At 46.1% G+C, this 26,946-nt stretch overlaps 1 protein-coding gene across 3 annotated transcripts in view; it reads right to left on the reverse strand.

Moving 5' to 3' along the window:
* The window catches only part of LOC146209723 (cytochrome P450 3A6-like), a 73,798-nt gene that overhangs the window by 32,365 nt on the left and 14,487 nt on the right, over positions 1-26,946 (reverse strand). The window contains exons 3-10 of one of the 3 annotated variants that reach the window (XM_084587446.1): positions 25,322-25,374; positions 25,071-25,167; positions 18,372-18,497; positions 8,153-8,387; positions 7,504-7,643; positions 4,611-4,733; positions 1,501-1,513; positions 786-867 (exon numbers count right to left, since the gene is read on the reverse strand). In XM_084587446.1, the coding sequence (XP_084443572.1) occupies positions 786-867; positions 1,501-1,513; positions 4,611-4,733; positions 7,504-7,643; positions 8,153-8,387; positions 18,372-18,497; positions 25,071-25,167; positions 25,322-25,374 (869 nt within the window). Of the gene's footprint in view, positions 1-785; positions 880-1,500; positions 1,514-4,600; positions 4,734-7,503; positions 7,644-8,152; positions 8,388-18,371; positions 18,498-25,070; positions 25,168-25,321; positions 25,375-26,946 lie in introns of all 3 variants that reach the window. The other 2 variants (XM_084587445.1, XM_084587444.1) reach the window with 2 other exon arrangements.

Raw genomic sequence — 26,946 nt, forward strand, 5'->3', positions numbered from 1 at the left:
ATATAAATACCAATATACCTTGTCAACCCATTCAACAGATGGTGCAGTACTCACGCTCTTACAAAACACCATTTCAAATGTCTCCGCGTTCTCTTTTTAATCTATGTTGATTGTAGAGCCTGATAGTTTTCTGCTAAAATTTATGGAATGAGGCCGAGACTACAACAGTGTTAGGGTAGGTTTTTACGGCCTTGGAATTAACATTTCTATTTAAAATCGTATAACTGCTGCTTGACGGCAACCATCCTGTGCCCCCCCCCCCCCTTCCCCCATTTGTTACATTTTTAAGCTGCAGGATGGTGTTAAAGGTGATTGAAAGATTGATTCGAATTTTACTCATTTATATTGTTGCAATATACTGTTTAACTGGGTGATCTCATGCTCTGGTTGCAATCTAATGACCTTCCAAATCTGTATTAAATCTGTTCTCTGCATAAATTGTTCAGTGTTTTAAAAGTACACCAGTGCCTGTCAATTCGTGCCCGATACGCGTAATATAAACTTAGGTCCCTTCCTATACATTTATGAACTGAATGTGCTTTTATTCGAGCACATCCAGGGCCAATCTTGCCATCATCTGGGGATTGGCTTTCTGTTTCGAAGGCTAGTCTCAGACATTAAACACGTGCTGAAGTGAGTGCCTCGAGTTGAACTTTATGTTGTAATATTGCGGCTCAAACTCCGCTTCAGCGTTTGTTTTGATGCGTTTTTCCTTCAGCGTCTACCCTTTGTGCCAGCCGGCAAAGCGATGCGTTACATCTTCTAGCGCAGCAAGAACGCCTCACCCAGCAACGAGAACGGTGAACGCGTTTTGTGTGATGTCGTCGTCATCCAGAACAGTCTGGTTGAAGGCCGACAAGTTCCCGTCTCCAGAAGCATCTGCGGAGGGGAAAGATAGACAGAAAGGAGTTTAAGGAGCTAATGCCAAAGTGTGATCGAATTCATACATTATTAATTACCAGTACAAAAATCCTTGTTGAAATATCCCATGCAAAATTATAGCATTGTTAGCTTTTATCAATTTATGGGGCTCAGCGAAACATTTGAAACCTAACTTCGCATTTGTTCCCCGCAATTGGACTTCTCTATACGCCCCTATTTCATAATTTTCTCTGAGCGTTTCCAGGTGTTTCACGCTGACAGGTGCTTCACTTTGGCAGGTGCTTCAACGTTGGCCACATTATTGCGGAAGTGCGTAAGGAGGTAAATATTGCTTATGCTTGAGGGTTACTTTCGGTTTGCTGTGCTAATTTTCCACGGCACGCCCCTATCACGCCGTAAAACCATCATGAAAGCCTAGCCCCCACGTTCGCCTATCCTGCTTCGCCGATGAAAGCATGGCCAAAAGCATGTGAACCGTAATTTTGTTTTGCTTATTCTATTTGCAGTGAAATCTTATCTGGATTAATTACAACTTGCGGAAGGCAGTGAAGAGTCACAAAAGGCCGTTCATTGTAGCTTATCAAGGCGTAGTGAGCGGTACACCGCAGGCACGCTGGCAGGTGGGAGGTGCCTGCAAAAACTCGTCCATAGAATGTGTACCATGTATTCATAGTTCTGAAATTACAAAACGCTTACCTCTTGCTAATTTTTATGAAGAATCACCGGTATATTGAAGTAGCTAGGGTCTCTATTCAAGAATCGGAGTGAAAGAGAGACGCATCGTTTGACGGCAAAAAAGCAGCAGCAATACTCAGTGTTCTCGAATATACATATTTGCAATGTTTTCTTAAAGGAGAAAGTCTGCTAGTGCATGGAAAATGCTCCACTGGTATTTAAGCAAGATGAGATCACTCTGAAATTAGAAAACAGTTAGTTGTTTAACTGCTGATAGTCATTGTGAAATATATAGCTTCGAAAACCGGTTTAGGCTGCTCTTGATTCAAGGATGAAGTGATGCATTGCTCAGACAAGTTCCCGGACCCTGCAGCTTGACCGCCCTGAGTGGTATCGGTTATACAAAACTTGCATAGGTTACATTTCGTATTGCACTTGATTTAGCACTTTAATGTCGGAAGGTACTGGTTGAAGGACACGAAGAGATTGCTTTGCATTAATTTATAAATTGATTACCTCATCATGCGAATTTATTGCTGATGTTGAAGCATTTCATCACGTTTACATTTTAAGTGAGCCCGAAAGAAAGTGCATTTCGAGGTCTCGGCAGCATTACTATGTGTTCTGCCTCATCTGCTGCACTAGCGGTTGCGTTATATCCAAGAACATTTTTGCCGTTTCGCACTGCATTATTTTTGACAAAGTGCGAAAATGTAGCACAGATATCACTAAATAAATTACATTATGTACACTGTGAGAAATGGGAAATTTGCGGCGAAAAAACTTACCTACTCTTAATGCGCTGTGATTTATACACCACCTCTGTTTCTTCTTGCGATGGGTAGGAGGGTAGAAAGCATGTGAGAGCAAAAAAATGTCTACGAAGGTTGCTCGAAGTGCGAAACTCGGGGTGCGTGAAACGCGTGGTGAAGAATTCGGCATGATGAAACACACACACACACACACACACACACACACACACACACACACACACACACACACACACACACACACACACACACACACACACACACACACACACACACACACACACACACACACACACACACACACACACACACACACACACACACACACACACACACACACACACACACACACACACACACACACACACACACACACACACACACACACACACACACACACACACACACACACACACACACACACACACACACACACACACACACACACACACACACACACACACACACACACACACACACACACACACACACACACACACACACACACACACACACACACACACACACACACACACACACACACACACACACACACACACACACACACACACACACACACACACACACACACACACACACACACACACACACACACACACACACACACACACACACACACACACACACACACACACACACACACACACACACACACACACACACACACACACACACACACACACACACACACACACACACACACACACACACACACACACACACACACACACACACACACACACACACACACACACACACACACACACACACACACACACACACACACACACACACACACACACACACACACACACACACACACACACACACACACACACACACACACACACACACACACACACACACACACACACACACACACACACACACACACACACACACACACACACACACACACACACACACACACACACACACACACACACACACACACACACACACACACACACACACACACACACACACACACACACACACACACACACACACACACACACACACACACACACACACACACACACACACACACACACACACACACACACACACACACACACACACACACACACACACACACACACACACACACACACACACACACACACACACACACACACACACACACACACACACACACACACACACACACACACACACACACACACACACACACACACACACACACACACGGAGACGTAGCTGCGTGTTTGCTCATGTCTGAAGACCACTTAGCTCCACGTTCTACTGTATTATTAAGTGTTCGGTGCCAGCGGATGTGGGTACTACATTAGAGAAGGCAACGGGGGTCGACAAAGAGATACAGCTTTCGCCGTACGCCCTGGATTTTGGCGTGCTGTGTCAGGTTTGCTGGCGCACAATTGTTACATAAGCTCGGATTAGGGCAGATACTGACAATCGTCATAGTTTATTATAGGAAATCTGTTTAGTTATTCCGGTAGTTTTGCTGTAGAAATGGAAATCATCCTCCATGTTGTTAAATGATGCCTCCCTCTTTGTATTTTTGTTTCACACACGTGGACCTCAGTTATCCATTTGCCATGAAATGCAACTCAACAACCGTAGAAAATGTTCTCGAATGGGACTAATAAATCGAACTTTGCATTTGCACTGACCTTAACAAAAGAGAAGTGATGTTTTTTGATGATTTGTAAAATGTATTTTGCCACTCAGTGAAGTTGTTGTTAGCTGCCTTTGTTACTTGTGTTGGTGCGGAGTCTTGTTTTAATCATACCGCAGAAAGGTGCGTACACAGAATAAATATAATGACACGAAAAGATGAACTGTACATTTCTTGTCTTTTCCACCTTCTCTGTGACTATTGAGGACTCACGTTTCAAGACATGATCATAGTGAAATGCCAAATAAAAACTTAAGCGATGCCTTTACTACGCGTCATGCGCATAAATACTTCAACAACCCCAACTACGTAAAAAGCGGTCATTACAAAGATATTTCCATGATTAGATAATATGATTTTACTGAACCTACAAAATAGGTGCACTGTGTTTCACCACATTGCGGATACATAATATAACATATACCGAGTGATTTCGTTGTCTCATATAGTAGGCTGAGGGCTCAAATACCGTTAAGAAATTTATCAATTACCATCCATAAAGGAATTCATTATAATTGCTTTCCTATTGCTAAATATTTCCTATTGCTTCTGAGGCCGCGAATGCCCTTTAAAATTACTGTCACAATCTTACCGGTTTTGACTGTGTCAGTCAGTTCGTACTCATTGTCTTCGGCAGCCGTGAGCTGAGTGGACCCCACCGATCGCAGGTCAACGCTGGCGTGTTTCGCATCGATCATCAGCTGCAGCAGATCCTTCCGGCGGAGCTTTTAGTTTAGAAAGAAATAGAAAGACGTATTTGTTTCAAAAGCGTTAAGGCATGCTCTTGACTGTGTAGGCGATTTGTTGGACAGCTTTCATACGAGAGCTCTATGTTTGGTTTGGTGTGTAGGATGTAACGCCCCAAAACGACTCTGGTTATGAGAGACGCCGTAGTGGAGGACTCTGAAAATTTCAACCAACTGGTGTTCTTTGACGTGCACTGACATCGCACAGCACATAGATGCTACTCCGTTTCGCCTCCATGGAAACGAAGCTGCCCACGGTCGGGTTCGAAGCAGGGCACTCCGGTACGGCAGTCGAGCGGCTTAAAAATAGGTCACATAGCATGGTTGAAAGAGGTTCAAGGTTTAACTTTCAAATGCAACCAACTCACATAATCTAATAAAACGGTAGGCAATTTTTAAGTACCAAATGATTTAAACTCCTTTTATCGCGCTGCCGCGGTGACCTTGGTGCCAGAAAATGGCGAGACCTGGGTGTCCCATGAGCGAATAGCACTAATACTAAAGTAGATGAACTTTCGTAGGGGACCTTCTGGTGCTTATGGTGCGTTGCACTGGAGTAACGTATGCGTCAACAAATCTCTTCCTAGTATCGCGGTGAGCTAAGCTATAGCGCAGGGTACGTAGTGTACGTCTTCGCTCCAATGTATCTAACCTGCCGCCTCGCTAATTACCGGGACATGAAGCGCGCCGATACCGGAAAGGATTTAATATACTTTTCAGCAACATGACCTAAAATAGAGGCACACGTTTAGTTTTCCCGAGCCCTTACTAATAGTGGCAGCAGAATAAAACGTATACGCATAAGATGGCGAGTACAAAAAAGTAGAAAATAATGGCTGAAACTGGACAACCTTTCAGTAAAACATTCGGCAAAAAGCGCCGCGTTAATTTCTCTATTGACGACGGTATCCCTCATTTTTCTCCACATTCGTCTTCCATAGTTCTGTATTTTTTATGCGTACTATTTATTTCGTTTCTTTCTCTCCGTTTTACTGTTGGTGTGGATTGCTATGGCTTGAGCAATATTAGCCTGACTAGGCAAGCCAGGGGAAGCCCAGCCAAGAAAAAGAAACTACAGCTACAACGGGCATTACCAACAAGACTTGTCAGGGAAATCTCGTCTTAACGGCTTTTGACGGAACTGTTGAGGTAGGTATTGTAAAACAAATTACATTGAATTCCGAGCGCCACAATACTTTCTGTGGCTATAGGCATTCTGCGGCACAGCAACAGTAGACGAAAATGCTAAAAACAAAAGACGTGTGCCTAGGAGGAGAATTCGCATTATGAGAGATGTTCTTCGCAAATAAGGGTTTTAGTCAGGGTTTTAAACTTGAAATTAAGGTCTTTAATTTTTATGCTGCAAGCTGTCTGTTGTACATTATGTTTTAGGAAGTTTGCTCAGAGTAGCCACTGCAGACGGTTTGACGTTGGTAGACTGGATATAGACCAACATCGATCTGTGACGTAAGCACGATGCGGTGGCGCTTCTAGCGCCAGTGTGGTGCGACTGGGGGTGAAAAATAGGCTTAGCGTCCATATGAATACATGGAAGCGAAATATTCCAAAGCAGTTTTCTTATTTCACAGGTCATCTGTGATGTCGTTATTCGGTGCAGAGCAACCATAAACGCCCTGGAATAGATCGTGGAAGTGTGAAATCTCATTACCGTGGCGTAGTATTTTTAAAATACCGCGAAACGTATCGGGGTGCGAGTTGAGAGGGCGACCCATAGAAATACATGTAAACACAACCTACCGCAACATTTTGCTCGGTTCAGCAGCGTTGAATCCTTCTCATTTTTTGGTGAACGTCTTGTACGACACCCCGACGTCATGTTGCATGACACACTACATTCTCTTGCAAGTAATGCAAGTCTGACGACTTGCGGGACCGCTTACAGCACGATAAACTGACCGCGCACAATTGCAGACGACCACGCACCACCCGCTGTCGCTAGCAGACGCTCCGGAGCTGGAGGCGGCCGCGGTGGTTATCGCCAGCTACGCTGTCGTCTGCTGCAATGCGGGAATCGCGTTGGGTTCATATTGTCGTATGGTTTTTGGCAACTGCTTTTTAAATGCAATTTCGTCTAGGACGTATGCCTGGAGCGACATTATTATCAAGCTTATTTACCTCATGCGGCAGCATATCAGACTGTAAGCAAAGCTGACCGATTCGCTACACCCAGCTTGCCTTTTGGCGGTGTCTGGATTCATAACACAGGTTATTCGGGGAGTTTTAAAAGTAGACTGCCTTCGTAATGATGCACCATACTTTATCACAGAATTCTTCAAAGCGCTGGTCACCGTTTATCGACCGGCCACCACTTCTGATGCTCTGCGAAATGAGAAAAATGTACCGGTAAGTTGTGTTTACATATATTTCTACTGGTCGCCCTCACAACTCGCACCCCCATACGTATCGCGGTATTTTAAAAAAATACTTCGCCTCGGTAATGAGATTTCATATTTTGACGATCTGTTCTAGGATGTTCAAAGCTGCTTTGTACCGAATAACGACATCACAGGTGCCCCGTAAAATGAGAAAACTGCTTTGGAATATTTAGATTCCATGTATTCCTACAGACGCTGACCATATTTTTCACCCCCAGTGGGCTGCGGTGCCGCGAGCGCCCCCTTTGTTTGTAAACACGGTGTTGGTCTATAAGCCGGCAGCATGGAAGCATATATAGGCACTGGATGCAAACTAATAAAGTGTAAAGTATCAGGAACAGCCAGTCACTTACAGTCTTGTCGAGCTGCCTCTGCTCCACAATATGCTTGCACTTCTCTTGCACTTCGGCGAATGGATGGACGCCGTCGTTCTGCCAGCGTAGCAGGCGAAAGTTGATGAACTGCAGCAAGGCTGCTGATCCCGGGAACGCGGCTGTAGGCGGCGAACATTTGTGTTTGTTAATGCCGAACACTTCTTCAATGTCATTGGAAATGCTTTTTAGCCTGCTAGGAAATTTCATGCAGGAAATTTGAAGCAGCTGCAAATCTTGTTTCAGGGTTCAAATGGTAACCGGATATTTAATCAGTGCTTGTTTAAAATTAGGCCTTGTTTTAACATTTGCCATTACGTGCACGTCGATAACCATGTTGATCTAAGGATACAGTGAGCAATCAACGCCAAAAGGCTTACCAAAATATGTTGAAACACACCAACCACGGGTTATCGGACGGCCGCCACCATAGAAAGAAGTTTCTTTATGGACGGGAAATTTCTACATTGAAAAATCTCCTGTTCATACTAAGCCTGCTCTAAGAAACCGAAATGAACTATTTACTGGCCAGTGGAGCCACAGGGTAAACTAGGCAGACTTTAAAAATGTTTCGTTCTACTTTAAAACGAATTGAACGTGGATGACAGCACTATTGGTCCGCTATACGTACTGAGCAACACGGCGATGAAGGAGAAGGCGCATCCGAACAGCAGTCTACAGCAGACCAGGAAGCGGTGTCGGGGGTGATCTTGCAGGTTGTAGTTGATGCCCATGGCACTCTTGCAGATCACGTCTAGGGCCATTGCTGCATACATCTCGCCGGCTTCGAACTCCTCGCCTGTCTCCGCCTTCTGGTCAATCTTGGAAACAAGCTTCTCTACCTCTGAGATGATGCCTGGAGACATCTTGAAGCGGAAGGTGATGGGGAATTGGGGACAACCAACGAAAAAGACTTTAAGTAGTGTCCTATAAAGCAAATCGGGTAAAGTTCTGAAATTTCTCCAAGCAGTAAGAAATAACGTCACAAATGCTGGAAATAACGTTTATAAGAAACGAAAAATTATTATTGCATTCTTTACACGACGCAGTTCAAAAGCTACATGTTCTACAATTATTTTAGGCACGAAAACATACAGCAATTCGGCACACATTGCTGACGCATTTAGTGGTTTATTTGATTTACCTTCAAGTAATCCCAATATCTCCACTAGCCAAACGTTACGACGATCTCCCCATATAGTATTTTTATTTTTTCCTGTTTCTCCTGAATAGACCTGCAAAATAATATACAATCTAAATGACTCCAGTACAGGTCTCGATAATATGCAATCGTCTCACATAAAGTTGATTGCCCATCTTATTGCCGATGTCGTTGCTAAGGAATGCAATGTTGCAAGCACATTTTTTATTTTCATTTGTAAAACTTTTATATCTTATCTTGAAATCCTTTCACAGTTGCCATGCAAAGTTCAGTTGGCTGCTAAATCTCTATTATTAGCTCAATTTAAAAACTGCTTCCAACATTGCATTCCTTACGCTTTATAGCATCTAGTATCTGTATAATGACTCCAGTACAGGTCTCGATAATATGCAATCGTCTCACATGAAGTTGATTGCCCATCTTATTGCCGATGTCGTTGTTCACATTGTTAACCTGTTGTTCAGAACAGACATTTTTCCTGCGGCGTTGAAGAAGGCTAACTCGTTACGATATTGAAATGGGGAGATAAGGGTAACATTTTTAATTACCTCCCCACTGCTATTTTGTCATCTTCAGCAAAATTGCCGAAAAAGCAATTTTTTTGCAGTAAAAAGCTATTCTCCAAAATTTACATTCTCGCATCTAACCAGTCTAGCTTTAGAAAAATATATTTAGTCAGTAGATCTTTAGAAACGAATTATCGACTAAGCTAACTGTAATTGCTCTCACTGATTCAATTAAATCTTTTATTGACGAGGGTAGCGTTGCCGGTGCATTAATCACCGACCTCTTCAAAGGATTTGATTTTCTCAACTATGCTATTTTATTCAATAATCTTGACGACATCGCAATATCTGGACCTGTAACAAATCAAAAACTTTTTATTCGATAGAAAATAAGCTGTATTCTTATCAGGAACATATTCACAATTCCTGATTACAAACATCGGAGTTCCGCAAGGTTCACTTCTTAGTCCTCTCTTTGTTTTTACTATATATATATGACCTCCCTATGTGCCTCCATAATTCCAATTGTTTCCTTTATGCAGACGACACGACCATCCTAACTGAGTTCACATATAAACAAATTGATAGTAAAATTGAATGCTGATGCAGAGAATGGCTTGAACTGATTCCGGAATAATTTGCTGTCTTTTATTGCTTGCAAATCTAGTTTTATAGTTCTCAGCTCCCCATATAAAATTATTTGCCAAACCCTGTCTGTTAGCGCGGGCTCAAACTCAATCATTGCTTCTGACCATGTGTCATGTCTAGGTGTCAAACTTGGTAAGCATCTTAAATTTCGGATGAGGTCACGTAAATTTCGCGCAAACTGGATTATGGCAATAGATTACCAATTAAAGTTCACTCGTATTTTTATATTCCAAAACTTATTTCTGTTTATTACTCGTTCATCCACACCCACATTCAGTATTGCATCTCCTTATGGGGATACACGTACCGTTCGCATTTTTCGTCCCTTCAAATTATCCGAAATCAAGCTACACGCATTTTTACTTACAGTCACCGCACTGAAAATGCCTTTCTTCTGCTCCTGTCCCCCAGTATTAATTCTGTGCCCATATAATCGACTATAGTTTATGCACTCTAATTCAATATATCTGTTAAGAAGTTACTTTCATTTTCACTAATCACTAATGACCAAACACGGCATCGCAGCGACACATGTTTCGCCAAGAGCAATCACTTTTTACTCCCTAAACCAAACACTAATTACGAAAAACGCAGAGCTCGATTCTGCAGTACCGCTCTTTGGAATTCGTTAGCAATTACTACTAAACAATCATAAATGTTTATGCCTTCACATCCGCTCTTCTCTGTTTTTATTACCACCCTAAAGATATTTTTTAAGGTACATTGTTCCTGTGTTATTTTATATTTGGTTTTATAATTTATTCTTGTGGTTTTTGTGTCCGGTTGTTCTGGTATCGTCTTCATTCGAATAAAAGTGATTGTTACATTTTACATGTTTGTTTCCCCACAACCCATTGATATTAAATGCTGTACAGTTTTTGCAACTATTCCCTGTATATTTGTTTTGAATAGTTTCTTAAGGGTGTCCCGTCGACCGTACTTGAATTTGGGACATCCTTCTGTATTATGTTTTGTAATATATTTCGTGCTACTGTAAACGAAGCGAAAAAAAAAAACAAAGGTTGCTCCTCCGAGTGGTAATGCCGTCTAGAATATGCTAGAATTCTACCATCTACATGGATATATGTATTTGGACAGAAAGATCCAGCAGTCATCGTCGAAGGGCTGCAGGCTTCCTGGTATGGTTTTTAGCTGCAGAGTAGAACATTCGCGGCTCCTTTAAAGACCACAGGGCCTTGAAAGGGTGGAATAATGGTTCTCTACGCCCTGCGGGAGTTAGCATTTTGATGGGTGCCTTGAATGGTCCTCTACGCACATTTAAAGCAAACACCGAGCCCTGATGACATTTTACGAAATTGTGGGAGGGAGCCTTGAAGCACACGACGGCTTGCTTGTACTGAGTGAGTTCGGGAGCGGTGGTAATGCGTGTTGAGATAAGCTTTTAGGGTGGTAAACTGCGATGTGTCGTGTTAAACGTGCACTGCGCTCACTAAGCGTTTTGGTTGACAGCTATGGTGTCACGTGATGAATACAATGGCGGCTATTTACAAAGTAGTTGGACTCACTTCGCGATCTTTCTGTGCCCGATTAGGAAGCACGTTTTGGTATTCTAAGTTGAAACGTTCGAGTTTGGTGCGGCGAAGTGCGTCTGCTAGTTAAAGAGCATTTGCTTATAATTGCGGGTGGAATATATAAACTCGTCCAGCCTTTAAGAAAAACTGCAATCCAGATTGTGGCGTTGTTAATAGTCCCAAGGGAGTTTCTCATATATCAGGTGCACAAGCTAAATATTACCTTGCTTTTTATATAAAGTCCAGTGAAACAAAACGAGATTTGCTAGGAGTCACTCTGATATTTGTGAAACATTTTTCGTGCACCGAATTTTAAGTATGCTTATTTGACCCCTAGTTGCTGGATGCTGAATTTGCATCTAGCACACAGTGCGCCGAAAAGCGTCATCGGGGACAGCTCGCTAGATAAATGGCACTGTTCTTTGAGATTTCTCGGGACACTTTAGTAGAACCACTCTCACGTAGAAGCAGTATATTTGCGCGAGTTATTGTTTAAGGTTGTTTTCGAAGGCGATCTTCAACTCAAGTACAATGACAGTATTGTTGAAATTGTAGTGAACTATGCGAGAATATTTCGAAGACGAGGATGAACTAGGCGAATATATCACGAAGACGAGGATAAGAACGACGAAGTGTCGCTGCGCTGCTCGAGCTCGCTTGTGGAGGCCTAGACTGGCTGTGTTCTTGTGTAGTTCGCGGTGCAACTTAGCGAGGGCTATTATCCCTGTTAAAACACAGTAAAAACTCCCTTTCACTTGTTGGAGGTGAGGATTTTCTGCCGCCCTGGAGCTCCGCAGCCGCACACTACCGACACCAGCAATGGCCGACGCTACCACCCCTAGTCCAACCGGCTCTTCACCCCCGTGTTCTGCGCTGGAGCTTTGCGCCAGCGTGATCCTCTAATCTTCAGCGGAAGCGGCGACCATGACGTGGAAGACTGGCTGGCCTCATATGAGCGGGTCAGTATTCACAACAACTGGGATGATAACCAAAAATTCAATTACGTAATATTCTACCTAACAGACGTTGCAAACCTATGATTCCGCAACCACGAGGCCGATATCACATCGTGGTCTACTTTCTTTGCTGATATCTTCGGCCGGTCTCCAGTGGGCAAGCTGCGCGCTGAGCAACACCTGCGCGGCCGTGCACAACGTCCTGGCGAGAATTTTACCAGCTATATTGAATATGTCGTAGATTTGTGCAAGCGCGTGGACGATTCAATGTCATTGAGCACCAAGAGTGATCACATTATGCAAGGAATTGACGATGACGCGTTCCAGATGCTTCTGGCTAGAAATCCAGCCACCGTCGTCGACGTTAGCAACGCATGCCACAATTTTGACGAATTACGCAAGCGCCGTAGTATCACTCGTTCTTCGCTCTCACACCCGGTGCCACTTGCAGCTTTAACACCTGACGCAGACCAGTCGTCCTTGCTGCCACAAATAAAGCAGTTCGTTCGAGAAGTTGCCCGTCAATTATCCCTTGTTCGCCAACGTCCTGACGCTCCCTCTCCTTCAGTGCCAAAGTTTCAGCAAGTCATCCACGAACAAGCTGCGAAAGCACTCCCCACGCTTCCTGAAGCTCCTTCTGTTGCTCCTTTGACATACGTCGGAGCTCGAGTCAACTATAGTCAACCTGCTGTTCCAGCCCCTTTGACCTACGCGGCTGTGGCTGCGCGGCCACCGCCTGAGCCCTCACCGCCCGTACAGCCTGTCCTACGCCCTGCACCGCTTCCTCAAATGGCTCGGCTTCATCCTCCCACTCCGCACTATTACAACCCTTGGCGTACTTCGGACAATCGACCAATTTTCTACTACTGTGGTTTCGCTGGACCTGTGGTCCGTCGATGTCGTCGTCGCATGGCCGCGCCTCCCAAGCCTGCGTCTTTTGATCGAGTACCCCACCGCTGCTTCGTTCTGCCCACTCTCCGCCTGCGTACGCCACAGAACAGCGTTCGTATACAACCCATCGTTCTCCTCCGCGTCGCCGGCCACTGGCACCAATGCGCCGGAGACCCGCCTGCTGACGAGGGAAACTGAGCTCCGCGGTTCCTGTGGCAAGAACTGCGTGCTCTGTGAAAAGTTCAAGGCCTCATATTTTGCCCACGAACGTTATAGTGATCTCTGTCGATGGTCTGTCCGCAGATGCGCTGGCCGATACGGGTGCTGCAGTGTCAGTGATTCATGAGCGACTTTGCCGATGATTACGAAAAGTTGCGACGTCATTTCACGGTTTGTCGCTCCGCCCTGCTAGTCTAGTGAAGAGAGGATTGCACTTTCAGCAACATGTACAGCGCGTGTCGTCATTGAAGGTGTTTTGTACAGTGTCGAGTTCATAGTTTTGTCTTCTTGTTCCCACAACGTGATTCACGGATGGGGTTGCTTGTCCAAAAATAACGCCGTGATCGATTGCGCCCGAGCTGAAGTGTAATTTTCTGCACTCTGCGCCGCACTGCCCGACGATAACCGTTCAGTGTGTCCTCAAACGCTCACCACCGCTGAAGACGTCGACGTGGCACCAGAGGCTTGCGCCCTCGTACCTCTTTCGTGTCCTGCCGTGTCAGCTGTTAATGTTTTATTTACGCCGTCTGCATTGTTCATCCACCGCCAGCACCTGCCGCTGCCGTCTGCTGTTCTCCATGTTCACGGTGGCTTCACCCAACTACTAATCTACAATCCGTCTTTGCGCCCGCTTACTCTTCTACGTTGTGAATCTCCCGGTTCTTTTCAACCAGCCCACCTTCTATCCGACCTGGACGCCTCCGTGATCTACCGTAGTAACTACATCGATGCCCTGAAGTCCGACCTGACGTCTGATCTGTTGCCAGACGACTTCTTCCGAAGCGCCATAGATGACGCTCTTCCTTCCATATACCGCACGCAGCTAGCTTGTGGCTCTTTTACAGACGTTTCGCTCCGCTTTTGACGCCGCCCACACACCTCTCGACCGCACTTCCGCAGTCGCGCATCACATTCAGACCGGCTCTAACTCGCCTTTTCGACAGCGACCCTATCGTGTGTTAGCTACAGAGCGTCGTGCCATCAGTGAGAAAGTTGAGGACATGCTACAACGTGGTGGAATCTTCCCGTCTCAAAGCCCCTGGTCTTCACCAGCGGTGCTAGTAAAGAAGAAAGATGAATCAATTCGCTTTTGCGTCGATTACCGGCGCCTGAACAAAATTACCCACAAGGACAATTACCCCCTTCCGCCTATAGACGACGCTCTTGTTTGCCTCCAAGGTGCCGAGTACTTTTCGTCTCTTGAATTAAGTTCCGGTTACTGGCAAGTACCAATGGCCGCCTGTGATAGAGAGAAGACCACATTTGTGACCCCGGATGGCCTCTATGAATTGAATGTAATACCCTTCGGTTTGTGCAACGCGCCTGCCACAGTCGAGAGGATTATGGATAACATGTTGCGGAAGTTCAAGTGGCACATCTGCCTCTGCTACCTGGACGACATTGTTGTCTTCTCCACCGACTTTGCCACGCACCTAGAGCGCTTGCGGCAAGTTTTGGTTTGTCTTACTGACGCCGGCCTACAACTGAATCTCGAAGTGTCACTTCGGTGCCCGGGAGTTGACCATTTTAGGGCATATCGTCCCTAAGGAAAGTGTTCGCCATGATCCGGCCAAGCTGCGTGCAGTGGCGGAGTTTCCTAAGCCGGTCTCGCTCAAGCAACTTCAAAGCTTCATAGGTCTATGCTCCTATTTTCGGCGCTTCGTGCGGAATTTCGCTTCTATAATTGCACCCATTACGAAGCTAGTCGGGGGAAGCAGTGGCTTAACTGCGTGGTCGGTCGAGTGCGACGAAGCGTTCACCGCATTGCGCCGTCTTTTGGCTTCCGCACCAATCCTTTGCCACTACGACCCCACAGCATCCACCGAGGTCCATACTGATGTGAGTGGCGTTGGCCTCGGAGCGGTTTTGGCTCAACGGAAAAATGGCTGAACGCAAGTATTCAGTTACGGAAAAGGAGTGTTTGGCCATTGTGTGTCCACTAACAAAATGCCGGCCCTACTTGTACGATCGCCAGTTTGACGTCGTCACGGATCACCACGCGTTATGTTGGCTGTCCTCTCATAAAGACCCATCTGTCCGCCTCGCGCGATGGGCTCTCCACCTTCAGGAATTTGACTTTCGAGTTATGTAACGTTCTGGCCGTAAACACATGGATGCCGACGCTCTGTCTCGTTTTCCGCTATCTAGCGATGCTGCTTGCTCCTAGGCGGCTGGTCCCGTCCTCTCATCTCTATCCATCGCTGATATGCCTGCAGAGAAGCGAAAAGACTCGTGGCTCGAATCTCTTATCGAATCGTCTCCACTTCTCCCAATGCTGCGCCTTCTCGGACTTTACGCCGTCAAGCACCACACTTCGCCGTACGAGACGGCCTTCTATACCACCGTAGTTATATGCCTGATGGTCGACGGGTGGCTTCTTGTCATTCCCCGCAATTTACGACATGAAATTTGCACCTCTTTCCATGCCGACCCTCAGTGTGCCCATCCTGGTGCGGTCAAGATGTTTCAAAGAATTTCTCAAAGCTTCTATTGGCGCGGTATTTACGGTTATATTCGCAATTACGTCCGCTCCTGCATCGCCTGTCAGCGCCGTAAGTCATCCACACCTCGTGCTTCTGGCCCATTACAACCCCTTCCATGCCCGGCCCGTCCTTTTGATCGCGTTGGCGTTCACCTTTACGGGCCACTTCCCTGCGCGGTCTCTGGGAACCAGTGGATTATCGTCGGCATCGAGCACCTCACCCGGTATGCCGAGACCGCCGCTTTAGCTGCCACTACTGCCCGTGAAGTTGCCCTGTTCTTGCTACATCATTTTGTTCTTCGCCACGGCGCGCCGCGAGAGCTGCTGAGTGACCGAGGAGACGTCTTCCTTTCCAACGTCGTTGATGCTCTACTGGCCGAATGTCGCATCATTCATCGGACCACGACAGCTTACCACCCTCAAACTAACGGACTGACTGAGCGCTTCAATCGTACTCTTGGAGATATGTTCACAATGTACGTTGCCGCTGATCAGACCAACTGGGACACCGTTGTTCCTTTCGTGACGTACGCATATAATACCGCCACGCAGTCAACCACTGGATTTAGCCCTTTCTTCCTGATTTATGGGTGTGAGGCGTTGTCCACAATGGACACTATTTTACCATATCGTCCCGACTCCTCCGAGAAAACTCTCGTTTCAGACGTTGCCAAACATGCGGAGGAATGTCGCCAGTTGGCCCGGAGTTTTACATCGGAATCCCAAGGCCTCCAAAAGCATCGCCACGACAAAGATCAGACGCCACACGTTTTTCCTGCAGGATCCCTTGTTTGGCTCTGGGTTCCTGGCATCCCACCGGGATTGTCATCAAGCTTTCGAACAGAGTACCACGGCCCCTACCGCATTGTCCGCCAAACCTCCCCTGTGAATTACACCGTGGAACCACTCACTCCCTCTTCGGACATGCGTCATCGCGGCCGCGAAGCTGTGCACGTGAGCCGCTTCAAAACGTACTACGATCCGCTCCTCTTGCCCTCACCATAGGTCGCCAGCATAGCTCCTCTTCGCTCCGGGGGAAATTGTAGTGATCTATGCGAGGATATTACGAAGACGAGGATGAACTAGGCGAAGATATCACAAAGACGAGGATAAGAACGACGAAGTGCTGCTGCGCTGCTCGAGCTCGCTTGTGGAGGCCTAGACTGGCTATGTTCCTGTGTGGTTCGCCTTGCAACTTAGAGAGGGCTATTATCCCTGTTAAAACACAGTAAAAAACCCCTTTCAAAATAAACGATACGCCCCGCCGGGGTGGTGCAGTGGTTATGGCGCTCGACTACTGTTCCCAAGGATGCGGGATTGAATCCCGGCCTCGGCGACCATTTCCGATGGGGGCGAAAAGCAAGGTGCCCGTGCGCTGTGCGATGTCCGTGCATGTTAAAGGACCCCAGGTGTTGGAAATTTCCGGAGCCCTCCACTACGGCGTCTCTCATAGCCTGAGTCGCTTTGAGACGTTAAACCCCACAAACCAAATCTACGATACAAAAGTTGACTGATTTAATTCTAGTGAATATTAAATGATAGAAAAAGAAACAATACTGTAAAACTGGTTGCGTGTCTTTCAATAGCCCTCGGTGAGGTCCGCAAAGCTAGGACTAACCGTCTTTCTTAAAACAGATTACATTCAGCGGGAACACGCAGTACGCGCCTGAATGAGGAAGTAATTGCGGAGAAACATCAGTGCAAAACAACTTATAGGTTGGGGGAGTTACAGTTAATTCTGGAAACGACCAGTGCACACAGATGCGTCGATCCTCTATATTTATATATGTGCTTTTCCGCATAGTAAGGGATAGGTGCGAGACAGCGCTCGTGTCTCCACTTGTCTTTGTCCTCGCCCGCATGCGCTGAATATTTCCGAAATGGCACGTCAGTTATATTGCGCAGTAGCGAGGACTTTCTCACTATTTACACATGTGCTCTGTAGGAATAAATTGGTTATGGAGTTCAACGTTACAAAGCGACTCAAGCTATGAGAGACATCATAGGGGAGGGCTCCGGAATTTTCAATCAATTGGGGCTCGCTAATGTCTTCAATCACAGCACACGGGTGCCTTCCTTTTCGCTTCTATCGAAATGCGGCCGCCGCAGAAGGGATTGGATCCCGCATCATTGAACACAGCAGTAGATCGCACTAACTATTGCACCGCTGCAGCTGGGTAATATCATTTAAAATGGGTGAGAAAATGAGTGAGTATATCAAAAGTAAAGCGGTACGGCCCAGTTCGTTTATAAATGAAACACCGTTCAAGGAAGCAAGTGTCTCTGGGAAGCGTGTCCTTATAGTTTGTGCGCTGATGAAAGTGAAAAGTTATACTGCGGTATCTTTGTTGCAACATGGCAAAAAGGGGAAAAGGTATACTTACCAAAGAACAATTTGAACATAGGGAGAGGTTGGTGTAAAATAGTAGTGACACCGACGGAAATAATACCTACAACTCTAAGCTTGTTCGTGGTAAACGAAGGCGTGAGGATGCTGCGCACTTCCTTCCAGCGGGTGGTGGTCAGTTGAAGGAGGCCCTTGTTGTGAGGGCTAGATGGGCGTTTTGCCTGAAACAGCAGCTATAGAAATAAAGAGCAGTTATAGTTGCGCAAAAAAGCAAAAAAGTAAAAGATTGCACGCAATACTCAGGTAATATGGAGTAGCCGGAAAAACACGGTTTGGCAGTAGACCTACTTTGCTACTTCATTTTTTCTTGCTTCTTTTTGTTTTATTGGAAGGATTAATAGGCACTGCGATTTTACCCTACTCCCTATTTGCATTTTCATTTTCACGATAATCGTAGCATGTAAACGGTAGGCACCTCCTCACCTGTTCCACAGACCGGAATGTCACTGTTGAGGCACTCGGTACATTTTTTGTGTTGCTTTTATGATGCATCTCGAGAGGCAGCTATAGCTCTTGTTACGAGCCGCGGGACTTTCTAAACTATACCGACTCTATGCGCTCGCACTTCTTGTTACTTTATACCTTGACTCCGTGTTAAAACGTGGCATTCCCATCATGCCTGAAATGAGCGACCGCCCATTTGGAAGCCTATACTACTGATCCCTAGCATTAAAATCGCTGCTATTTTTTAATGTTGCGCAGTGAAATGCGGCAGTTCTATATGTAACTCCCTCTGAAGAAACAGCGGATACACATATAAACACACTTGTTTTGCGCTGTTTTTTTAGAAGATATTTGACCAACTATCCCGCCCAATATGGTTTGACCCTATATATAATAGGCTTAGCAATGCCTGTACAGGCTTCCTGTACTGAAGCGGTGCGCGGTACCTGAAGACCGCGCCAGTGCCTTCAGGTGAACATGTATGCCCTATACACATAAATTCTTTTTTCCTTTTGGACAACCAAAACATAGCTAGGGAGAAGAGATAGCATTTAAATTAAAATTGGTTTACAGTAAAGGAAAGGCCCAGTATGTGTCACACTTTTTTGTAGATTTATTTATAGGAAGGGAAAGGCGCGGTAACTGTCTCACTTGTTTTCTGTGGACACCGCAACCGCGCCGTAAGGGAAGGAAGGGAGGTGGGAGTGAAAGTGGAAAGAGAGAAAGAGGAGCCGTAGTGGAGGGCTGCGGAATAATTTCGACCACCTGGGGATCTTTAACGTGCGCTGACATCGCACAGCACACGGACGCCTCTTCGTTACCTGACCGCGCCTTAAGGAAAGGGAGGAAGAGAGTGAAAGCAGAAAGAGGAGCCGCAGTGGAAGTCTTCAGAATAATTTTGACTGCATAGAAAGGGGACCAGCGAATACAGACGCAATACAAGAACTAAAAACTAAGACGGCACACCACAAGGCTGGTGTGTGACCTTCTTTGCACTTGTCTTGCGTCTGCATTCGCTGGTTCCCTTTCTATGCAGTATGAACCAACTAGCCCAGCAGTTTGCACTCCTGAATAATTTCAACCACCTGGGAATCTTTATCGTGCACTGACATCGCACAGAACACGGACGCCTCTCCATTTCGCCTCCATCTAAAGAGCCGCCGGCGGTCGGGTTCGAACCCGGGTACAGAGTCAGTTGCAGAATAAATTGAAAATTTGGTCAAAAGGTGGGCTGGTGCGCAGACGCAAGTGTGTATGAGCTCAGGCAAGGTTTTGTTTTGATAGTATTGTACTGTATCGTCCGCTGTTCATGAAGGGGTCTAGCACCTGCTCAGTCCAATTTCAGGACTGGCACTCTGTTTTTGTGATCTGCATGTGCACTTTATTCCGCCAAGTCCGGCGCCAGCCTCGTTAAGCATATCGTCATTGCAAACAGGCTTCTCTTCGCCGTTGAACCCATTGCTTTGCCTAGCATGGACATCGTCACCGTGGAAAGGGAAGATCTACCGCCCGCAGGGTATGTACCCAAGGACTGGACCTACGTAGCCCACAGCTACGAATGCGGCTCCGCCTCTTCATTGTCTTCAAAACGCCGACCCGTACCGCCGTTTGTAGAGTCGCGTTACTCGTTCGTAGAGCATAGGGGATCTCAGCATTTGTCTCCCTTCACTTTACGCAAGCTGTCTCTCCGCACTCCGCCGCTGCCGCGAATCCCTCTTGAAGACTTCAAAGTCATCAATCTACATACTTGGGGCGAGCATCCTTTTCGCAGAGCCATCATCGCAAGCCTCGGTTTGAACTTCAGGACCGAAGGCAACCCCTTCGGGTGAACTTGGTTCACAATACTCTTACCTTCCTAATCTTGAACCGAGACCATGCCATCCCATATGAAAGATCCAGGCAATCACTCTGGGTCCCCCAAGCTACCCAGTTGCCCCAAATTTGATCCCAAAAGATGAATACACACGAGGTATCGTTCACAAGCAATACGTGGATGTGAACCAGGAGAAAAGTATGGAGGACTTCATACATCAGAATCCAGAACACCACATTCTCTATGCCCCCCATTCAGGTTGTACCCGAGTCATTGTTTTCAGAATGGACGATCAGTCGAGTTGGTGACAGTTCACTTTCCACATAGCGCTAAACAGACACGGACGCAGCATAAGTTTTAAGTTAGTACCTGTCGTCTCGCTGTGTCCGTTTGTGTTTGGCGCTATGTGGAAAGTGTTTAGCGCTATGTGGCAAGTGAGTCGTTTTCACTTTCGCAGCGACCAAGGCCCCCCGCCAAGTGTCCTACGCCGGCAGTTGTGTGCGCCGCTATATCTTCAAGAACAAGGATGAAGCTTGCCTTAACTATCGCAAAACCGGACACCGAGAGGGCGTTTGCCCGTCTTCAAACCTCTCGATATGTCCTCTGTGCGTAGTTCACGACTCTAACGCGGACCAAGAATCTGCTCCGTCAATGGGAGGCCTGCGAAAGCATGCAAAACCGCTTGAACACGCAACGCTAGAATACAACGCTTTGACGTCGAATAGCTTATATAGATGTGTAGATCGAGGCTCACATTCTTGCCTTGTCTACCCAACAATGGGGCGAAGTTTACAACATATGCGTGGCTAACTCGTGCTAACTCGCACCTGACAACTTCTCCGCTACCTTTTAGTTCCGAACGGTTGCAAAACATCACAACAGGACAGCATTTCCCGCAAAGTTCATAAACACTCCGGATCCGACCAAGACCTCCTCGATGAACTTCGTGTCTTGTATCTCAGTGCCACTCCCCCAACCCTCTCCTCCACTATACGGGCAATGCCAACCCCGCCATCGATGAGGAGATTGTTAAGGCTTAGCTAAGATTCACTCTAACTCAACTCCACCCTAACTCTGCCCAGAATCGGAACGCATTTCCAACAAAACTCTCCGTAATTTGCATCACCCATTCACTGAGGCCCTCCCCTCCTTTAAGAATGATTGCTGGACAGAGGTTGAAATCTCCCAGCATGGAAATATGCATGGGTAAATTTCATACGGAAGCCCGGAAAACGACTAGGTCTCGAGCACCTCCATCCTATCTCTCTCATTGAGAGGACCAGCGCAAGAAAACAAGGACACACGCACATACCGAAAAACAAGACTAGCTAAGACTATCAACTGAATTTTTATTGACAAACAGGCCGTATTTTATACTCCTAATCACACAAGACCAGTAATCGGGAAACACGAAGCAGAAGCACAATCATTGCTAGCATGCCAGTCATCTTATCAACTCAGAGGCAACAGGCTTATATGCAAAAGCGGAAATTAAATATTAGTCAGGCAGCAGTTCTGAGTTACAATCATAGCAAAAGCAGTCAGAACATCGGAGCAAAAGGCGATTCAAAAGTGCTAAAAAAAAAACACTGGTGCGTGAGCACTCCGTCAATTCGCTTGTCGCAGACAAAAATGGCCTCTTTGGATGGTTCAATTGAATGATTAGTTTTTATTTTAAAGCTGGGCTATGCCTACGGTTTTTTTGTGGTGCTTTTAAACTGCTTTTACCCCTAACTTTGCCTTTGCGCTGCTATCACAAGTTTTGCCTAAAGTTTACATTTGTTCATTTTTCCTTTGTTTTTATGGTTTTAATATTTTGACGCTGCTTTTGCTATAGTGGTAACTTGTGCTTTTCTACGTTTAACGTGTTTTTGATTTCTGTTTATTGTTCTTTTTTGTTCTGTTTTTTAGGTTTAGTACTTTTGATACAGTTTTTGCTATGTTGTTCAGACTCCCCTTTTCATATGATGGTAAATTAGAACTGCTGGTTGTCTGATCTTTTATTTTCCTTTTGGCATATAAGCCTGCTAATTGCCTCAGAACTTCACGGGTTGATAATATGACTGTCGTGCTGGCACTGATTGTGCTTCTGCTTCGTGCTTCCCGATTACTGGTGTTATATGATTAGGAGTATAAAATACGGCCTGTTTTTCAATACCAATTCAGTTGGTAGTCTGTGCTAGTCCTGTTTTTCAGTGTGTTCGTGTGTCCTTGTTTTCTTGCCCTGCCCCTCTCCATGATACCTTACCGACTGTCCCACACGAAGGTATTATCATCTCCATCCCTTCCTATGCAGATAAACTGATGGAACACGTCATTTCTAACCGGTTTAACCATTATGTGTAAGATAATCACCTCCCACTATGATTGGCTTCCGCTCAAATCTGTATTCAGGACGTGACCCTGCAGCTGTCGAGAGAGATATTATGCCCCTCTACCCGAGCACAAAGGCTATCCTAGTGCTTCACATAACCTTTGACAATGTCTCCCACGCAGCTATTCGCACTAACCACTCCATACTAAATTCTGGCTACCGTACTTACGAGTATGTACGCACGTCTCTCAGGTCGTACAGATGAAGCAGCCTTTGGCTCCATAGAGGAAGGAAAGAACTTAGGAGGGGCCCTGACGTCACTTTTTTGAAGCCGGCGCATGCCGGCGCGGTCGCTGCAACGTCTCTCCCCCTCCTTTACCCTCCGCATTTTTTGCCGCTACCTCCTAAATTAGATGTTGTCCCCCGGCTATCCCATACCATATACACGGGCTACATCACCTTCTGGGCACAGGCAACGGTGCCCAAATTCAATTCACACGTCAGCAAGCTGAGTAAAGCATTGAATTCTCCCCTCAGAAGTCCGAGCTGCTCCTCATCTGAGGTCCGCCCGGCTTTCATCCTCCTATTTGAATTACTGCTAGCGGTCAGCCTATACTTGAAGTATCCACCATTAGGGTATTGGGACCTCTTATCCAGGTCGATCGAAAAACTCCGACACTACAGCTAAACTCACCGCTGCTGTCTCGCAGACCATTCGACTCATTCGGCGCATCGCTTACAAACATAGAGGCATACGGGAGGCTTAGTATGACGTTTGGTCCAGGCGTTTGTTATCAGTCGCCTAGCGTATACCCGCGTTGACTGCATTATTAGACCGAGATATAAGGCGGCTCTTCATCTCTCTCACCGGACCCCCACCTATAAACTCCTGGAGTTATGGGTCCATAATTCTGTAACAGACCTCGTGGAAGCTCATCTCTCAGTACGAACACCTCACCCACCCCTACGGGTCATCATATACTCGACAAGGTAGGAATAGGCTTCGAAGACATTATCGTTGACAAGGCCCAGCTTTCATCCCGCATCCACAGCAACCTCATCGTTACCCCTCTCATTAAAAAAATGTACCCAATGTATCATATCCCTCACTGCTAGGACCAGACTAAGCATCCCTGCACAAAAAGATTCGATAGGTCAGACAGCAGTCTATGCCGACTGAGCAGAAACTCTGACCGCGATGCTTTTTCGCTTCCGGTAGTAAATAACTGTGGACGGCCGTTGGCCGCCTGCCCCATCCACATCAGATCATCTCAAGAGGCCCAGAAGGTGACCATAGCCTTGGCGATAGCCTTCATTCCTGCTGAGACCATCTTTACGGATTCCAAATTATCAATTGATAAGTTTGCCAAAGGCCGGGCCTCCCCCGTCGCCCCAACTCTCCTCCATTTTACCAATCCCCAACTGCGACAGATCCAACATATCTGTGCCTCAGCGCACTCATCCCATACAGAGAACGAGGCGACCCACAATTAGGCCTGAGGATTCGTCGACCGGACTGTGGCGTCACCCGTTCTGCGAACGGCGAGAGATCGTATGGCTTCGTTTCATGACATGAACATGCACTACCGTTTAGGTAGACTTATCTCCCCCCCCCCCCCCCCCGACCCACCCGTACATATTTTTCTTACGAAACTCCAAGAGGTTGCGTGGACAAACGAACATGTTTCCTGGCACCGCGGTTCGTTCCCAAACACCGCGATATACGCTCGCATATATCCTGCGGTCTACTCCACCTGCGGTCTACTCCTCCTGCGGTATACTATAAGGCTAAAACGTCACTCTCTCACATATACCTCGGGCTTGTCCTCAGGATCCCCTCCCGCAGATTTGCTGCTCTCGATTGAAGGCTAGTGTAAGGGTGCGTTGCTGAGCTTCGACTCGGAAACACAGATCCGGATCGTGGCAAGAGCCCTAGAAGTCATCAAGCGCAACGAGCTAATGGCCGCTTAATGGGACTATATCCCCCGCTATATTATTACTTCCTGTTAAAGGAAATAAAGCTTATCCTCTTCCTTGAAAGCAAACAAAAAAATCCTATGCCCTTCGCTTCCCTTAATGGCGTCCCTACTAATGCCGCTCGGTGGTAACAAGTTGAGTTAGTTCTACAGGTGTGTATTTCTCGGTACCAGCTGGTTCATTTTATGATCAACTCACGCCTCTGTCGGCGAAATCCTGAAAGTCCTTAATCTGGATCTGCCGTAGTAGGTCCAGGTCAGCTACGAGGATCACTGGTCGATAACCGTTGAAGTACCTGCGAGAAGAGACAGATAAAGGGCACTCGAAGCTCGCTTGTATGCAATTTGATGCCGTTCTAAAAGACTTCTCCACAAAATCATCTAGACGGTGCTGTCATTAGGCAAGCGGCTGAGTCAAGAGGATAATAAAAAAGCGAGGAAATTTCATACCCAACAACATCTCCATACTTGTCAATCCATTCCTTATAAGCCTTGGTTGGGGACTGGAAGAGGACAAGAACAGAGGAGATCAACACAAACACACGTGTTTAACTGTAGAAGCATAAAACAACAAATTCGGATCTGCCAGGCACGAGCGCTCTAATTTAGGTAAAAATGAGTGCCCAGAATCAGGATTTCCCACGTTAGGGGATGCATGTTTTAAAGTAATTATATGTTTTGTTTCGAATCGCGTTGGAGCATATACTCTATTACAATTAGCACTACCTATCAATTTTTTGTTTAATAATGATGATGGGCGCATGGCAATACCTCCTATAAATAAAATTACTGGCATGCCAACCCTTCTGCGTTTGATGAGCTTAAGTGACAAAAAACATATGTTGTCAGTAAGGGGTTATCAAGCATGTCTGATCGACTGTTTAGGTCTTCATGAAATATTATTTGTTTCCATCTGTTGGTTTCTAAAAACAATGCAAGTGTTATTTTGTCTGAAATAAGTATGATTTATGTTGACATCGTTACAATGGCAGTATATTATTTGATGCCAATGTAAAATCATCGATGCAAATACGTTTTCTAATCAATAACGGTCACTGACAGAACACGGAATGATAAAATAGCAGACCAAAAACAGTGTGCCTGTTTATTTAGTCCCTCGCTGGCGTTGAATTTGAAGCTATTAATTGCAAAATCGGGTACTATCTAGTTCCAATATTCCTTCTTTGGCCGGGCACAGATTTTTATTCTATCTGGCATTAGCAGGAAGAACGCAAAAGGGGAATAAAAAACAAACTTTGAATAATGGAAGGAAACTGATGAGCATGGGAGATTTTAAGACTATATGAAAGTACGGCTAAAACAAGCTGTCATGGAAGGTACTTTTTGCCTAGAAATTTCCCAAGCTTGTCACCGCCAATGAGCCGAACAGCAGGCCAGGAAAAAAATACCGTACGCACTGTGTCGCTTCTCAGTACTCGGCGAAGTGGGGGTCGAACCCCGCACCTGCCGTATACAAGGCGGATGCTAGAAGCACTGGGTTATCACTGCTGCTATACTCTATAGAAAACTTTAGCTCCGGCACAACTCCATTCCATCATGGGAATCGGGAGCCATAGTGGAAAAATCTGTATTTGATATCAGTTGCAAAATTTTTTAATAACCTGCAGCTGCTGAAGGCATCGCGTGGAGGCGCAAAAGATTGTTTTATGCTAAGCAGGCCTCAAGTGCATGGCGTGAATAAGCTTGGGGAAGCATTCGTAAAGGGTGGTTTGTGCACACCATCCTAAAAGGAAATGTATAGACTATCTGTTGCTGAGCCCTTACAATTTGACTTCACTGTGGTCCCTATCTTATCACAGTGACCTTAGGCATCCAAGGAAGACCTTCAAAGTCTTGGCTACGTTGGGCCGGCACAGTGTGTGGAGAAAGGGTCTCCACACTGAGAAATCGGGAACGGAAGACACACTCATGGCAGGCGTGGTATGTCAAGAGAGAAGTGCCGTATGTGGAAGCCATTAGTGGAGAGCCTGCCCCGAAAGGTGCGATATGCGAAAAAGAAACAGCTGTGTTTCACATCCTATGAGTCGGAGCGTGTCGCGCGGCAGGTGCAGTAC

Source organism: Amblyomma maculatum, chromosome 1 (assembly GCF_055883805.1).
Source record: "Amblyomma maculatum isolate TAMU_Amacu chromosome 1, ASM5588380v1, whole genome shotgun sequence".
Classification (NCBI taxonomy): Eukaryota; Metazoa; Arthropoda; class Arachnida; order Ixodida; family Ixodidae; genus Amblyomma; species Amblyomma maculatum.